General features: G+C 58.7%; 3 protein-coding genes across 3 annotated transcripts; 1 reads left to right on the top strand and 2 right to left on the bottom strand.

Annotated features, from left to right (window-relative positions):
* Positions 1 to 372: 372 nt before the first annotated feature.
* BKCO1_4000028 (carboxylesterase family protein) lies at positions 373 to 2,191 on the bottom strand (the record flags this gene model as incomplete). Its single annotated transcript, XM_020275436.1, has 3 exons — positions 373 to 1,577; positions 1,628 to 2,000; positions 2,051 to 2,191. The coding sequence occupies 3 exons, from the start codon at positions 2,189 to 2,191 to the stop codon at positions 373 to 375; spliced, it is 1,719 nt and encodes a 572-aa protein (XP_020128415.1).
* Positions 2,192 to 3,151: 960 nt separating this feature from the next.
* BKCO1_4000027 (nitrate reductase) lies at positions 3,152 to 7,179 on the top strand (the record flags this gene model as incomplete). The annotated part of the gene is made up of 4 exons (XM_020275435.1): positions 3,152 to 3,418; positions 3,526 to 5,476; positions 5,525 to 6,991; positions 7,139 to 7,179. The coding sequence occupies 4 exons, from the start codon at positions 3,152 to 3,154 to the stop codon at positions 7,177 to 7,179; spliced, it is 3,726 nt and encodes a 1,241-aa protein (XP_020128418.1).
* Positions 7,180 to 8,292: 1,113 nt separating this feature from the next.
* On the bottom strand, positions 8,293 to 9,827 carry BKCO1_4000026 (uncharacterized protein; the record flags this gene model as incomplete). The annotated part of the gene is made up of 3 exons (XM_020275434.1): positions 8,293 to 9,250; positions 9,305 to 9,734; positions 9,788 to 9,827. The coding sequence occupies 3 exons, from the start codon at positions 9,825 to 9,827 to the stop codon at positions 8,293 to 8,295; spliced, it is 1,428 nt and encodes a 475-aa protein (XP_020128419.1).
* Positions 9,828 to 17,618: the final 7,791 nt, after the last annotated feature.

Below are 17,618 nucleotides of genomic sequence, written 5' to 3'. Positions count from 1 at the left end.
GGGTGCTCGGCGACAACGTAGCTCTACAGCAGGCTGGCGCGACGTGGTTTGCGGTTGTGGCGATGGTAGTGGGGTCCATGGTCGGGATGGTGGGGGTGATGGGAGTGGTGGGGGTGGGTATGAGCGGTGTTCAGGTCTGCCGGGGGGTGGAGAGAAAGAGCAGGAGTGGGAATAAGGGGGGAGAGGTGTAGCCGGACCGGGGTTGTTGGTGGTCGAATGTATGTACACATATACACGACGGATGGAGTTGGGAGAATGTAGGAATGGATTGTTTCGTGGATCGGACATTAGTAGGTTTCGTTTGTACCGTCCGTCTATCCTACGTCATTAAGTAGTAATAGTAGTAATAAACCCTCCCTGCTTTCCTTTTCCTCAATTATACAAACCCAGTTGCCACCACCTGCACCTCTCGTTCGCCGCTGGATCCTTCGCCACGCTCACACCGCTGCTCGTGAGCTTCACCACACTTCCATCCTCGCCATACACCGGGACCTCGGCCAGCACGCCTTGCACCCCGCTCTCCGGCACACCGTCGATCGCGAAGCTAGTGATGTAGTCCTGCAGGGCGAATGCGACTGTCTCGTTCGCGGAATCGAGCGACACCAGACCACCAGTAGCATCAGGCACGCCCGGGGTGTAAAAAGTGTACGGGTTGTCCTGGCCATGCACACCATAATCGACACCAAAGACGTAAGCGTACGTGTCGTTTCCGAGATCGGTGAAGGCGCGGTCGAGGGCGTTGGCGTTGCAGGTAATGGAAGACTCTTGCAGGGCGAACGCCAGGCGGGAGATCAGGTCGGTGTAGCCGTAGCTGCCGTCGTAGACCGGGGGGTACAGCGTCTCGGTGATGTAGGAGATGACGGCGGGCTTGGCATTGGGGAGGGCGGCGCTGAGGAAGGCGGTGAATTCGGTCTCGTTGGTGAGGGGCGGGGTGAAGAGGATGCCTTCGTTGGTGGTGTGGCCGGAGAAGATGCGGACGGACTTGTCGAATTGGCCGTGGTTGAGCAGGTATTTGGGGTCTTGCGGGACGATGCTGCCGTCGACGGATGGGCCGACGGTGAAGCTGGAGTAGACCGAAGTACCGATCAGGGCGACGTTGCCGAGGAAGAGTTGCTCTTCGGTCAGATCCCGGGCTTCGGCCAGGCTGGTGACGTTTAGGAACTTGAGATATTTCTGAAACGATTGCTCCTGCTCGTAAGGAGAGCTGAGCTGTAGCCAGGCGGGGGACTGCGGAACGGCTTGCTGGAAGAGCGATGGGGCGGAACCACCAAAAGCGGTGATCTGGTGCATGATAGAGCCAGCACCAGCCGATTCGCCAACAACGGTGACGCGGTTCTTGTCACCGCCGAATAGGTGGATATTCTTCTGGACCCACTCCAAGGCGAAGCGTTGATCGTACAGGCCGAGGTTCGCAGTGGCGTCCTTCTGGTACGTCGGCCCAGAAAGCCAGCCGAAAGCTCCGAGGCGATAGTTGATGGAAACGTAGACAACGCCATCGGAAGAGCCGGTCTGGCTTCTTGCAATCAGTCCAGCTGGATCCCCGTAGCTGATTTTGGAGCCCGAAGTGTAGCCACCGCCTGTACATCGAGTCAGTGTCCTGCCTGAAAGCTCGTTTTGCATAAATTACCATGGATCCAAACAATAACCGGAGCACCAGATGCATTTCCGGCACGCTCGAAAATCTTTTCAGGAACAACCACGTCCAAAAACAAGCAGTCCTCGGTCTCGCCCGGTAGGGTGGTAATATTGGCAGTGCCGGTAGTGGCGGTTGTCCCGGTTGCGGAGACGTTCGGCAGGATGCCGGCAACCAGGTAGCCCGGAAGCCACTCGGCTGCAATGGCGGCCCATGCTGGATTGGCTTGGTGGCAGATTCTCAGCTCCGAGCCGTCCTGCACGCTGGAGCGGTCGGTGACGGGTGAGACGGGAGCGCGGAAGCGCAGGTCGGCAACCGGAGGCGCAGCATATCGGATGTTGGAGAAGTTGTAGTAAGCTGCGGTTTCCTTGATGCTGTTAGTGAAGGCGCTGTTCGTTTCTGGCTGCATGGACGTACATTGAATCCAGAAGCCTGCTGCAATTGATAGCCCAGGTCGACGATTGGCAGAGACGACGAGCTGTTCTGGGCAGAGGCGAAGGCGGCGGCCAGCGGCAGCAGAGTTGCTGCCGCGCGGACGGGTCTGCTGGTGAAGCGCATGCTCGCGGGTGGAGGGTGGCCATGTTGGCTGGGAGCCGCGGCAATGCTTTAAGACGGCGTCACGGCGTCCACTGCCCCTCCCCTATACGGGCGGTGGGGGCGTGCTCGTGTTAGTGCTGTCGGGCATCGGCGGCGTCGGCGGCGGAAGACTGCGGGTTTCAGCGGGTGTTGAAGCGAGCCGTCACCGTGGCAGCCGGAAGCAGCATGGACTGCGAGGTGCGACTGCCTAACGGTGCATGCGAACCGAGATGCGGGGAACGATCCAATGGCGCCGCGTCGTGGCGTCAGGCGTGTTGGTGGCACGGATTGGCGTGAGGAGTAGTCGCCGTCGGCTGCGTGGCTGCGGTGCCTGAGCGGCGTGAGCCACAGAGCGGGCCCTGTAGGACATGCATGCGCACTGGCGATGCAGAGTCGTCGAGTCCGCCAATCTCGGCCCAGCCGCCTTGTTTCGTCTGCCGTGTCTTGGCCAATCGCGGGAGAGCCTGCTGTTGCCCGACGGAGGCCTGTTCAGGCAACGGTTGACTAATCAAGGCAGCTGCGTCATGGGATGCCCCGCGGGAGATCGGCACCTCAACACCATTTCCATCGCATCTCATCCGACATCATGATCCGCCCTTCCACTGGTGGTGCCCGTGACCGATCCGGTCCCGCCCGTTGTCGTGCAGCCGCGGCGCGCGTCCTGCATCGCAGCACCCGCCGAATCCGTTTCCGTCCCGGCCATCTCTTCAAAGCTTTCTCGCCGCTTGTTTCCCCAGGCTGAGGTGCTTTTCGACGTTAGACACTGCTGCTTTTGCTTAGCTTCGACCATAAGAGCTCGTCTTCTAGCGCCATGCTGACTGACGTCATGGCCCAGCTGGAATCCGACAACAAAGGGACACCCCTCCCTTCGAAATGTTTTTCCCCATCAATTCCTCCTGACCCTCCCATCTGAAACAATCCAATCCATCATCTACCCTGAAAATGCCGCCGATCCCGTGCGCAGTCAGCGTGCGCAGTCATCCCGGCTCTTCTGCCGACGACATTGCAAATGAACCCGACTGGGGAGCCGGCCCACAACACTGCATTGGCCTGAAAGGGGATCAGGGCATCAAGGCTGGCATTACCCATCAGCAAGACAACCCCCATGGCCATCTTGCTACATTTCGACGAGGCCGCCAAGAGCTGAAAAATCGAGCAATGAATGGAGAGATCATCACTCTTCGCGATGTGTTGTTAAGAGACACAGAGGTAAGCACAGGGCGACGGCATCATGGGTCCCGTTTTATATCTGGCTTGGACCCTGTGTCAGACTTACCCCGCTTTCAGATGGAAGCAAGGGGGCTGATTCACCGCAGGAGCTCCCCGACCTTGCCACAAGAGGGTGGCAAGACGTGCTTGACACACCCGAGCACTGTGGAAGGCGCACAGAAGATTTGCCAGCTAATCCCGCGTTGAGGCAGTCAAAAGGAAAACTGCCCAAGTGCAAGGAAGAGCAGCAAAGCAATCAGCAAGAGCACGAGTGGAGAATGTCCCGCGGTGAGAAGAAGCATAACAGCGCCTACTCCGGCGTTGAAGACACCGGTTATGATTCCGGCATCGAACAGGGTGGTCCCGCCGGTCTCCAGGAACCCGAGTCGGACAAGCTGCGCGCAAAGTACACGCCGCAGGAAATTGCACTTCTCTGTAGCGTCCGACACGAGAGGGACTATGTTTCGCAGCTCCAGATCAACGACGGCAAAGGCACGTCCCCGCATCACGAGACTCATCGAACCCAGATTTCAATCGACGACAGGGACCAACTTACCCCTGACAACTGGCTCCCGCGCTCCTCGCACCTGATTCGCCTGACGGGCAAGCATCCTCTGAATGCCGAACCCCGTCTTTCGCACCTGTTCGACGCCGGCCTCATCACCCCCAACGAGCTGCATTACGTGCGGAACCACGGCCCAGTTCCGCGGCTGTCGTGGGAACGCCACAGGCTCGTGATCCAGGGTGGAAAGCTGATCTTGTCCATGGACGAGCTGAAAAACAGTTACGACGCAACCAACATCCCGGTGATGCTCGCGTCTGCCGGGAACAGGCGGAAGGAGTTTAATGTAATCAGGAAAACCAAAGGTTTCGGGTGGGGAGCCGGCGCAGTGGGCTGTGCATACTGGAAAGGTCCGCTGCTCCACGACGTGCTGCTGTCTGCCGGTGTGTCTCAGGACATGCCCCAGGGCGACAGCAGACGTTTTTGGATCCACTTCGAGGGAGCAGATGACCCGAGCGAGGGCAAGTACGCGACTTGCCTTCCGTTGGAATATGCAATGGACCCCAAGAACGACGTCATATTAGCCATGGAGATGAACGACGTACCTCTTCCGCCAGACCACGGCTACCCCCTCCGCCTAATAGTCCCTGGACATGTCGATGGGCGCAGCGTCAAGTGGCTGCAGAACATATGGGTCAGCGATCGGGAGAACGACTCGCATTATCACATCTGGGACAACAGGCTTCTGCCAAGTTTTGTGACGGAGAAGGACGGCGAGTTTGCCGATGCCCTGTTCCACCTTTCAAGCACGGCATGCAATGAGCAGACTCTCAATTCGGTCATCGTCAAGCCAGCACAGGGCGAGACGATTCCCTTCGCCCAAGCCCAGAAGGGTCAAAATTACCGTATTGCTGGGTATGCTTACGATGGCGGCGGGAATGAAGTCCAGCGTGTTGAGCTATCTCTCGACGAAGGCCGAACCTGGCTCTATTGTATCCGGCAATACCCTGACTACCCTGTCCGACATGGGAACAAGTTCTGGACCTGGCTACACTGGCACGTCGATGTTGAGCTTTCACACTTACTCCGGGCAAAGAGTATCACCGTGCGCTGCTTTAACGTGTCTAAATTTGCGCAGCCACAAAGGGCAGATTGGAATGTCTTGGGTTTGATGAACAATAACTGGTACGTTGTCCGAACGAGCATAGCGGACAGTGAAGAGCCAGATGGACCTTCGGTTCTCTTTGAGCATCCAGTCGAGCCTGGGACTGCAAATGGAGGATGGATGAAGCCAAGCATTGGAAGTGACGTTGAGAATTTGAGACGGCAGGCTACAGTGCCACAGAAGCAGTTCACCAGAGAAGAGATCGAACTGCATGACAGGGAAGAAGACTGTTGGATCGTTGTCGATGGCAGAGTATACGATGTCACCAGCGTCTTATCCTGGCATCCTGGCGGCAAGGTTGGAATACTTGGTCATGCGGGCAAGCTTCACCACAGGACAAGTGACGAGTTCGGATCCATCCATGACGCTTATGCCTACCAGAAGCTTGAAGGTACGTCAGGGAGAATCAAATCGAGTATCAAGCTTACCTCGTGCACAGAATGCATCCTTGGTGTCGTCACCGACAGAGCCGCCAACTACATCAAGAAGAACGCCACATCGGCCACAAAAGCACGAGCAGATTTCTGGAACAATCATGACGAGGGAGACTACCAGCTCACAATACGGAAAAACAGATGGGTGCCCATCCGGCTCGTCACCCGACAAGACACCTCTCCCAACAGCCGCACCTACACCTTCGCCTTACCAGACGGCCAGTCGATCCTCGGCCTGGGGACGTGCCAGTACCTACAGCTAGGCTTCCACCTACCAGACCGCATGCTCGTCCGGTTCCACACTCCCACGCGCCCCCTACTCCCCGCCTCAAAGCACAGCCTCCACCACCACCATCACCACAGCGATCCCCACCGCCCCCTCTCCCCCAACGCTCCCGTATCTCCGCTAACGACGCGCTTCCCCTCCATCCCGGACATTTCCTCCCCCACATCCACCGGCCCCGGCCCCGGCCACCGCCGCGAAAGCCTCAGCCACAGCCTCCGCGACGGCCTCGACGGCACCTTTGACATCACCGTCCCCGTCCCCGCCTCACCACCACCACCGCAGTCACCTTCCTCAGCCGGCGACACCACCACCGGCGGCCCCCCTCCGGCTCCCTCCGACCACAACGCCGACGACCCCTTCACCGCCCTCCTGTCCCAGCTGACCCCCGGCTCGACCGCCCTCTCCTGCCGCGGGCCCCTCGGCCCAATCATCTACCACGGCTGCGGCGCCTTCACCATCGACGAGGACGATGGCGATGACGGCGATGACGACTACGACGACCATGGCGACATGAAAGCGCAATCAACAGCGGTAAGGGCAGCCATCGGCGGAGGGGGGCTAGGACGTGGACGGACATCCTTCTTCTTCTCCCGCATCTCCCTCGTCTTGGCCGGCGGCCCCGAAGCCGTGGCCCGCGGGTACGCGCTCATCGCGCGCGTGCTGCTGTGCGCGGATCCGACGCCTGTGAGGGTCATTGTTGTCGTCGGCGGCGGCGGCGATGGCGGCAGCGGCGGCGGCGGTGAGGGATCATCACCTTCGGCGGCGGCGGCGGGGTCTGCGTCTTCGCTAGGGAAGGGAGGAGGAGGGGGAGGAGGGGTAGGAGGGGGAGAAGGAGAAAGAGAAAGAGATGAGGGGGGAGCAGCGGTCGCGGACCACCGGGACAAATTGGCGGAGGCGGAGGCGGAAGCCGAAGCCGAAATGGAAGCGGACGTGGCAGCGGAAGCGGGCGGGTTCTTGCGCGAGGAGCTGGAACAGGCGGTCGAGCGGGGGAGGGGCCAGGTCGGGGTCGTGTGGGTGGCGATGGCGGAGGTTTTCGATGGCGGTGACGGTGGCGGTGACGGTGGCGGTGACGGTGGCCGCCACGGCGTTTTGCGCAGGGACTTGTTTGCGCCTGGAGACGGCGCGGGGGTGTTTGTGTGTGGGGAGATGGGGCTCGTGACGGGGTGGGCGGTGCCCGGTTTGAAGGGTGAGTTTTTTGTCTTTTCTTTTTTTTTTTTGCTGTTTACAGTTTTCGCACATTCACACTTCTTTTTTTTTTCTTCTCTTCTCTTCTCGTTTCTTTTCTTTTACGTTGCGGTCGGTGGGTATGCGTGCTGACGTGTGTGTGGTGTAGATCTGGGGTATGTGGAGGGGGTGGATTTGTTTGGACTCTGAGGTGGGTGGTCAAGGTGTGAAAAAATGGGGAGAAGTGCATCATTGGGTAGGTATCGGTTGTAATTTGCTTTTCTATTACTCCTTCTCCGTCTGCGCACGCAAGGGCTCCGATCGAAGATGGATGGCAGCAGAGGGGACCCTTTGCCGACAATAAAGTCTGTCTGCATCATGGTTGGATGCGTGCGCGAATTCTCTATGAGGGACTTCTGGAGATGTATGTACTAGTAGATGGATAGATTTGTTCGGCGCATGGCACGCGAATTCGATCGGTCTTTGATGGTGGTAGTAGTAGTAGTCTTTTCTGACTTGCTTGGGACAGCAGCTCGCTTTTGATAAGTACACAGTCATACCGACCGACCCTCGCTTTTTTCTCATCTGAGCGAAACGGGGTGGTGGCCATCGCACATGGAACCTGCAGCGCATGGCGTCCTCGGTGTTACCAAAAGCACCGGACAGACCCAGCAGCGCGGAGAGCGTGCGGAGAAATTTTGAACCCGACGACTAGGTAGGCGTGTCTGTATCCGTCAAGTGCGTCTGCCACAAGTGAGATCGATCCCCTTCGAAACATTTTTTTCATTTTGGGAGGATGGTTGACGTCAACAGAACCAAACAGCAACTTCTTGTCATCATAAAGTGTCTGGTTTTGTTTTACACGTGAAATCTGTTCTTAGGAAAGTCAGAATTATCAAATCTGGTAGTCAGGGGCTTCGGTTGAGACACGTCATGAGTACGTCACAATTCGACCGGAAACACCTTTTGAAGATATCAGAAGATCGCGATGTATTCTAATGATGATGATGCAGTAGTATGTATGGAAGTGGCTGAAAAGCGCTCGGAACCTTTTTGTTTTTGCTTCGTAATACAACCCGAAAGGAGATGGAGCCGTGAACACCGGATAAATGCTATCTAGTCATGCATGCATATATGCAAACGCCGCCGTCATGAAGTCTATACGCTGAAAGGCAGACATGTGAAGAAGAATTGGAACAAAAAAGAAATGTAGAGATAAGAGAGTGAGGAGATTTTTGAGTTGAGGATATGTGAGTGAGTGAGCGAGCGAGCGGACAGAAGTAAACCACCCAAAAAGAACGAAAGAGCACGTCTCGATCGCGATCAAACAAGCTCAATCGTACTCGACGCCCTCCCCACCTCGTCATTACCATCATCGTGATCATCGTTATCGTCATCGTCATCGTCGTCGTCATCATCATCATCAAACCCCCCCACCACCTCCCTCACCCTCACCGTCGTCCCAGTCCCCGTCCCCGTCGTCGCCCCAGCCCCAGCCCCGTTACTCGGCCTCCTCGCCACCACCACCGCCATCAACTCCTCCCGACTCCTCGCCTTCTCCCCCCTCGCCGCGACCAAAAACCCATCCAACCCCGCATCCCCCGTCAGCCCCGTGAAGCCCGCATGAAACTCCACCAGCTCGCTGATGATCTCCGCCACATCATCGTCATCCTCGTCATCGTCATCAACACCCTCATCATCGACACGATGATCGGGCACGTCGACGTCGACAACAAGGTCCTTGCCGCCGCCGCCGCCGCCGCCGCCGCCGCGCCTCCCGCGCCGCCGCGCGGCAATGGTGCGCGTGTCGCGGTACTGCTGCTGCCACAGGGAGGGGGCGGCGACGCCGGCGGCGGCGCGCGTGGCGATGGTGACGGAGCCGGCGATGAGGGGCGGGAGCGGCAGCTGCGGGAGCTGCAGGCGGATGGGGTCGGCCGGCGACGGCGACGGCAGCGGTGGTGGGGAGCGGAGTACCATGAGCGTGCAGAGGTGGTCGTGTCGACCGACGCCGGCGGCGCCGCCGGCAGTGGCGCCGAGCTTGGTGTCGCGGGCTGCTGCTGCTGCTGCTGCTGCTGCTGCTGCTGCTGATGCGCCGAGGCAGTGGAGGCGGGTGGAGAGGAGGGTGTAGAGCGGGCCGAGGGAGGGGCCGCAGGCGCAGATGATGGCGGTGTTGAGGTCGATGGCGGTCCAGGTGATGGTGGAGGGGTTGGAGGTGACGAATTGGTGGCGGAAGGAGAGGGTGGTGATGGCTTGGAGGCGGATGGAGGAGGGGATGACGGGGCTGGATTGTTCGTTAGGAATTGGATCTGAAGAGCAGGAAGAGGAGATGACGTACATTAAGCCGAGGGCGAAGACGGCGGTCAGGAGACGCTTCCGCTGGGTGGCGAGGCGCAGCTGGGATATGACGCGCAGAGGCAAAAGAGTGATGAGGACGTCCATGGCGATGTTGATGGCGCAGTTGACGAAGAGGATGGGGAAGGGAGCGATGCAGGTGCCGGCGTCGTTGGAGGCGGGGCGGTGGCAGACGATGAGGGCAGTGACGTTGCGCCAGATGGCGAAGAGAGCGACGAGGTAAAGGAGCGTCAGGCAGGCGATGCGCATGCGCGGGATGGCGAAGACGCGGAGCATCTGCAGCAGGGCCGAGGCCTTGACCAGACAAAGAGCGGAGTAGTAGGGAAACAGCACGGCCCACGTCAAGGTGGAGTTGATGGAGCGGTATTCCGGCGGGATGGAGGCGAGGGGTTGGCCCAGGCCGTAGGGAGCCTCTGTTCGGAGCGGGTCAGCGATCAGGTCTGAGTGGAGATGTGGGTTGACTTACGGCACGACCAGATGAGAGAGATTGCGAGGGAGCAGAGCATGGCCAGGAGGATGGTGCAATCATCCCACCCGAGACTCCTTGCGAGAAAGGCACGCGTGCAGATGCGCAGAGTCACTGTCGCTAACGCCAATATCGAAGAAGTCCATATCGCGGGTAGAATCGTCGCCGAACCAGCTGCTGCCATCCTCGTGGTGAGCGCGCAGCCAGTAACGGATGGTCGTCACGCGCGACGAGAGCTTCGAGAGGAAGCGGGCCATGAAGAGAGGCTGTGGTTGTTTTGGAGTGTTGGGATCGGTTGGTGGATGGCCTCGCGACAAGGGAGGTCGAGTATCAAACGGAGAGGCAGAAGAGTGTTTGTGACCAATTGGGCAGTCGATGGTGCAGAAAGGGAGACGGTGATGCAGCAGGGCCAAACGGCGGGTAGCACAAGCTGTCTATATAATCCCGAGTGCTTGCGGGGACCAGGGGACACGAGGCTGGCGCCGGAGAAGGGCCTATGGAGGCTCGCGAGTGCTTCCTTCTCTCGCGTCGGCAGGATTGGGCGTCAATCGCGTGCGACAATGGCTGGGCCCGGCACGGCACAGAGGAACCATGTCGTGTGAGGGTTCAAACGGGGAGACCCTTAACGGCTCCGCATCGCCAGTGCCTTGCCGGGTTGGGAAAGGCTGGCACCCGGTGCCGGTTCAGGGTCAGGTCGTTTCTTTGGGCACGAATCCGCGTAGTCGGGCCTTCGCACAGCGGTCCCCTCGGCGGTAGCGCTGCATCGTGCTGCACGTCTTGCCCGATCGGGCAGTCGACCAGACTAAAGGGGCAGTGTTTGTAGATCATCCGGCCTTCCACCCGTAGATCCAGTCCAGGCGTGATCGCCGTCCAAGCGTTCGCAGAGCAGAGCACAGAGTCGTACCCGGCAGCTCGTCTGCGGAGCGGGGAAGGATTCGATGCTAGCCGCGGCGCCAGTCCGCGAATCTCTTTCCTGGGCGGGGTTGGGTGTCAACGAGACGCACCCAGCCGGGATGCAGTTCCAGGTCCCAGCACATGGCTTCGCACGTTAGCTGCAGCATTCAGCCCAGCTCAGGTACCTACGTACCTCTCGGTCGACGGCAGCGCAGCCGTCGCCACGGCGGCGCCATGGGCGCAAGCACGCATTGTCGTGGCTCTCGCAGCTGGGCGCTGGAGGCTTTTACTGCGGCGACCATACGGGAGAGAAGCGTGTGCGCAGTCGAGCTACTGTTTCGCGTCCCAGGAGCCAAGGAGCTAAAAGGCGAGTGTCCATCCGGCGCCCGGGCGAATAGGCGAGAAATCCGCCAGCCACCCGCAAACGCTAGCAGCATCCAGTCCCGAGAAGACCCTCGCCCTCTGCTGCTCCCCCTGCATCGCTGGCTACGCTTCCGCCGAGAGAGTGGGACACGATGCGCTCGAACACCACCGCGATACTCCACTTCTTCAGCACGGGTCTTCGCCCACCAGCCCAACGCAAACATCGTGCCCACTGCTACCTATCGTGAAATCCTCAAGCACCGGAAAGACCTCCGCTGATCGACGCCAGTGGGCCTCTTCGCATGCACTGACCCGTGAAAACCCTTCGTCGCCTCCAAAAGCAAGCAAACACACCAACGACGCTCATCGGCCTCCCCGTCACCATCGTTGACCACGACACGACCACGCTGTGCCACCGGCGAGCGACGGCGGCCGGCCGGCCGGCATGTTCCCCTCCTCCTTCACGTCAGAAACTCTACACAAAAAAAAAAAAAAGCAAAAAGATAAACCATGGAACCGCCTTCGGAACCGTTCCCAGCGTGTTGCACCCTTTCCCCTCCCCTCTTCTTGTCTCATGTCACGCTTAGGTACTCCTTCCCGCGTCCGGCATTAGCGGGCTTCTAGCTTTCTTCTAACCCCTCCTTCTCGCCCACGAGTAAGCTTCTAGCCGACCAGACTTGCAGCGGCCGCATGCTTGATGACCCGGTCCAAGCCACGCGACGAAAGGACGGAGAAGAAGAAGCAAAACAACGGATCATGGATGTGCCACGAGGCGGCGACGGCGGCGGCGGCGGCGGCGGCGGCGGCGATTATTATCGAAAGGTGAGGGGGTGCAGTGCAGCGGCGACGGCGGCGACGGCGGACGGCGGACGGCTGGTTCCCTCCACGCCCACCCCCTCCCCTGCCAATTACACGCGCCACAGCCCCGCGGGCACCTACGCTCTAGGTACTCGCAAAAAAAAAAAAAAATTCGGGCCGCTGCCGCACAGAATCCATGGGATGGAAGAAGAGACATCCAGGTACCTGCCTGCCTAGCGAGATATCATTCCACGCGCGCGTGCTGCGGATAGCAGTAGTGCTGACGCACGCGGCGGCGGGTTGTCTTTTCCACAGCCGCACACATGGCATGTACGGCGGGGGTGGTGGTGGTGGGCAGCAGCATGCAGAGTGCTTCTGGCTGCATGACACTAGAACACCTTTTTGCTTGTCTTCCCTTCTTCCCTAGCTACCTACCTACTCTTCCGCTCCTCCGTCATGCCTATGCATGGAATGTTCTGTGGCGGCGGCACCCACGCACGCAATGATGCATCCCATACCTACGTGCTGCATCCCCCACACCACCACATACGTAGTCATACGCAGTGCTATACTTCCGCCAAGCCAGGCAAGCAGGCTGACAGGCTGACAGGCAGACGCGCGTACGTACCTACATGTTTCTGTTTCTGTTTTTTTGTTTTTCCCTCCCCCGCCCTTACGCCCATCTGTCCGGAAGGAACGGTTGGTGGGGGAGGGGGGATCGGCTTTGAAGGATCGCGTGCGTCGTTTTTGCATGCCGGCGCCTCCAATCCCTCGACATTATTATTCACCTATCGCTCATCACCACCAAGAAACCCCAAGAAACGCGTCACAGCATCTAGCTTTCCGCAAAGTGATGGGGACGGGGGACGGGGGAACGGGGGGTGCACGGGAGACGGGATTGGGGGGGGGGGAGAAGAAATCCCGCAGGGACCAGGCCACGCGCGCAACAACAATCACACCATTCCCTTGCCCCGTCTCGCGAACACACCCAAGAAAATAGTGTGGGAGAGATGGTAGAGATGGTAGAGAGAGAGAGTACCTAGTAGAGCGCGCAAAATAGAACGATCGTCCGCATCTCCCCCGGGTGCGGGTGTAGCGTACGAGACAGTAGTCATCAGCGCAGATCTCAGATCCCCCTCCCGCCCAACAACAATGCCCGACCGGACCATTTTCCCACTGCCACGGTTCAGCCGTCGCGTGCTCACCACGCGCTCGCCGCGTGCGCCGCCGCCGTCGCCGCCGTCGCCCCCTCCCTCCCCCCTCATCACTCGCGCGCTCCCGCAGCGGTCGATAGTCTACGAAGCGGGGGGTTGCGATTGGTGCGTGTGGGTGCGCACATGGCACTGTCTCAGATCGTTGCTCGTGGTGGTAGGGTAGTCAGTAGTAAGCGGGTGCTTGCTTTGGTGCTTGGTGCGTGGTCGGTGGTGGCGAACAAGGGAACCCGGCACCGGGGAATGGTCGGGAGAAATGGAAGAGGCCATGGACTGGGCCACTGCCAACCACTGGTAAGTCACTACCACCGACCCTACACCTTCACTGCCAGCTACTGTGGTAGATGTTTCTCCCACCTGACCCGGGCGCTGCGCCCTGGGACGGGGCGGCCGGGCGGCCGGGAAAATCAAAAAAGGCTTGGTGGTGCTGTACATACCTTTCGGTAGAGAGCGTGCGGTGGTGTCTTTGGCTTAGACCGTGCATAAGCGGTGGCTGAGGCTTGTGCATCGAGAGGCTGTGCGGCTGAGGGACGGAGGGGTCGAGGGAGCGCGGGGAGGTGGTGGTGGCTTGGGTGGGTGGAAGGTGCAAGGAGGTCGGTCGATCGAGCCGCATGCATGGGTGCTTTGTTGCTTGCATGCGGCCCGTTTCTACGTAGCTGGCCCAGTCACTCGTGCGTCACCCCGCATGTGTCCAGATGGCAGCTGCACCGCATTGCCTTGCTTTTTGATCTGTTGATCGTGGTGTATGACATGTGTCGCCAGATCCGACTGGGGAAATATCGATCTTGAGCGCGATAGAGTTGCCTAGTGGACGGGGGAGAAAGTTGTGCCTGCAAGCCACCGACCACCATCTCCCATCCTTCTCGAACCTGCTGGTGTCCTTTTCCGTCGAGCCGTCAACCGTCCAACACCTGGGTAAGCTGCACTCTACCGTCGGCTAAACTCCGCGCGGCATTAGGCGTAGCTGCAGCGAAAGTGCCGTTTTGGCATGTGGTATCCCGCTACCGAACTTGGACGCTTTTAGCGCCACTTTTGTTGACGAGAGAAAGGCAAACCTCAGAGAGAAGGCTATTCACGGCGCATCGTCGAACCCTTTGCCTTTCCATATCCATGCACGCTAGCCGTGGCAATCATGCGAGATGGCCGTCATGCGAGATGGCCGTACATGGCACAATCTGAGATTCCCGGTTCCGGGACGCCATCGGCGACTTTTGCGCCTGTCGCGAGCACCGCTGCCGGGATTTTATTCCCGCATGTGAACGCGCACCCGCTCGGCCGGGTCAAAGCCTCCTCTGTTTGTCCTGTTGTTTACTGGTTCGCTATATTGCGATGAGCTGTGTCGTTGTTTTGGATTCGCCTTGCTAACGTCTTCCAAAAGGCCGCCGGTGTTTGCTCGACGAAAGCTTGATCCGCTGAGTCGGTCCGCTGAGATAGGAGGCTTCAAGAGACTCGCGGTCGTGGCGCTGCCAATGAGTAGTCGTGAAACGGCCACTGTCATGGACACGAGAAAATAGACGGAGAGAAGGCGATGCCCGCTTCGCTTCTCGATGCGTGCGTGGCTGAGACGCCGTCATGGTCCCCATGAGCAGGGGCTCTTCGCACACTTCTGATCGGGATTCCGTGCTGCTCGTCATCCGTTAGCTGGCCGGAGCTGCGGTATTGTCCCATATCCACGGTACAGACGCCCTTACCCCACTCTCCTGCTCATTGTTTCGGCTTTCTTATCGGTGCAGGTGCAGCTCCCGGCCCTGTGCGCACATTTACAGGCTATGGAGATCCTCTGCGGAGTCGTGAGCAAGGATGGCCAGCAGCCACGACAGGGAAAACAGTTACTGCGCCAAGGGAAGAGCGAAGCGGAACGTCGGGGAACAAGCCCAGGAGATCCGTATCTCCACTTGGCGCCCATCCCGCTCAGCCATATGCAAGTCGCTCTTTCCAGGGTCCTGGTCCTGGGAACGTGGTCTGGAAGCACCCTTGGGACCCTGTACGCCGAAGGAGTGAGGTGGGGTGCGTTGGCGGAAAGCGACGTGGTTGATTGGTTGCGCCATGGTCGCGACGCTGCTTGCAATAGGTCCGTCGTGCGCGATAGATGAAAGCTGAGCAAAACACGACGTCTGCCGTCACTGGTTCAGCAAAGAGGCTTTCTTTGCTCGCAGCTGTCTCGAGTCAATGGTCCCGTGAATGCTTGAAGAATCAACGAGTCGAGGGATAAGCATGATGGAATTCAGTATGCTCATGGCTAGTTGCGTCCCGTGTAAGTCGGCAAAGAAGAAGGGATGTCGCCAAACTACGAAGACATGATTGGGACAAAGGAAATGGTGGGAGAAAGGTGTCGCTGCCGTTGATCCTTTCGGAGAGGAATCAGCAAATGAAACGTAGCTTTGGTATAGCATCAATGTTAACGTTCCAACTTTTGATGGGGAAATTAGAGAACAGAAAATCGAGGAAACTCGCAGACTATGCTAAAACTCGGAATAGAGAAGATCTCAATGAGGCGTGCAGCGCGTGATGCGGTGAGCAGGCGAAGAACATCCCCCTTTCCTGAGAGTGGGATCTGCGGCGCATGGATGGACTGCACGCCTAAAAATGCGACCGTGATATCGCCTCCGGAAAGCGCGGGGAATAACAGGTAATGTAGATCAAAGAAAAATAATAGACTCAGCGGCGCGGGGCAATCGTCTGGAGATTGTAGACTGCGCCTGGGAGCGGATGAAACCGCAGTTGTTCTCCGACCTTTTGGAGGCGGTGGTGTTGGTGGCCGCTGCGCCCCATGGTCATGCCCTCATCGCTATGTTTCCCTGTGGAAATCATTATTATTGGGGTTTCTCGACGCAACGTTCCAACCGGGTGTCCAAGGGCATTCGGTTCGGCCGCTTGCGGCGCAGGAAGAGTGCCTGCACCCCAGATACTCGCGAAGCTCGGCAGCTGCCTGCACACTCTTCGTAGAGGACGACAGTCGTGACCAGCAGAGGACAGTCTCGCCTCTGCGCACCATCAAGAGCTCTCAGCCTGATGCTGTGCCTTCATTCAGCCCTGACGCCTCGCAGGCATGCTGTCGCCAAGGAACTCCTCGATTGAACGGACATAAAAGCCCTTCGGCGACGTGTGTTGTGTACAATCAAAACTGAATCCGCCCCACCTGTCGTAGCCACCGGGTGATCGGACCCGTTCGCTGTCAACGCTGCTCTTGGAAGCCGAGTCTGGAACCTCAAAGATGGTTGCGCGCAAGGTATTGCCTGTAGCCGAAGTAACTGAGGAGCCTGAATTCCATGAGGACTGTTTCTTAAGGGTCTTTGTGCCAATCGAAGAGCTCGCGGAGCTAAAATAAGAGCTATTGGAACCGAAAGAGGATGTGGTAGAGCTGGAGGATGGTCGAGGCGCGTAAGCGAAAGTGGTGGTTGCGCTGGGCTTTGGATGGACTCTTTTTGGAACAGTAATGGGGGAAGGGAAGGTCGTTGGTGGAGATGGTGAATTGGATCGCCTAAGAGCAAGCGTGCCGATAGAATGCATGGTCGTGGTATTATTGTGGTCGACGGTCGAAAGGAAGGACATGGGTCGGTTGTGTTGGCGACAGCCACAGGCAGCTTCAAGCCACAGTGAGGGTGATTAAGTTGACTACTCTGGTCAGAATCCCGTCTCTCTCATGTGGCGCTGATGCATACATGTATAGGAAACGCCTCAGTCACAGCCACATGGCAAAAATAGCCTACCGGTAGGGCTGAGGCACGAAGAGGTGAGGGTTCGGGAGCGTAGGGCTGAGATTTCACACTGCAAGGGGCAAATGCTGAGCTTTTGAGGACGCACTGCCCGCTGTAATGTCTTTCGGGCGGCTGCCGGCAGCATTCTGAAACGGCAGGGCTGAGGACATGACGGCATAGCAGTGTGGCAGGTGACATTGATTGGGCTCGTTTGACCGGGGATGTCAGAAGAAAGTTGCTTTGATAGGCGATATCAGTGGCGGTGCAGACATGCAAACCCAAATCCCGAGTCGCGGACATGAGGTTTCCTAAGACAGCTAAACACCGGCCTGAACAGGCAGGACCCCGGTGGGGGAAGTGGATACACACAGTCGTATCCAGCAGCCCTAAGGCACCCCAGCCACACGCCAAGCCATGTTGCAGCCGCTGTGAGAAGAATTGTGGCACAGATGGGCCGAACACGAAAAAAAACGGTGTGAGTGGTTTGCTGGGCAGGTGGACATCCGGAACTGCCGGTCAAGGTGTGGAGATCAAAAGCACGCTGGGCGGCACTGGCGCGGGAGAGGCGGAGGGGGCTTCAACGTCTGACGCCCGGAGTATCCGCCACCGAGTAAGGAGAGACATGTTTTCTTCAGCAGTCGGACTCGCGACGAGGCGACATTGTGCAGACTTTGGCAAGAGACGAATTCCCCGTTTGCTCGGGAATCGAGAGAGGCGGCGATTGATCGGTAGTCAGGTGGGCGGTGTATGATTCTTCGCCTCGACAGCTCGCTGAGCAGGCCACACGGCGGCCAAAGGGCGGCCAAAGGGCGGCCAAAGGGCGACCGAGTGAGGGAGTTGACAAATTTAGCAAGATGAGGTTCTGTT

The sequence above is a fragment of the Diplodia corticola genome (assembly GCF_001883845.1).
Source record: "Diplodia corticola strain CBS 112549 chromosome Unknown scaffold40, whole genome shotgun sequence".
NCBI lineage: Eukaryota > Fungi > Ascomycota > Dothideomycetes > Botryosphaeriales > Botryosphaeriaceae > Diplodia > Diplodia corticola.
Note: the sequence above shows the minus strand (reverse complement) of the source record. Positions and strands in the feature narration are given on the sequence as shown.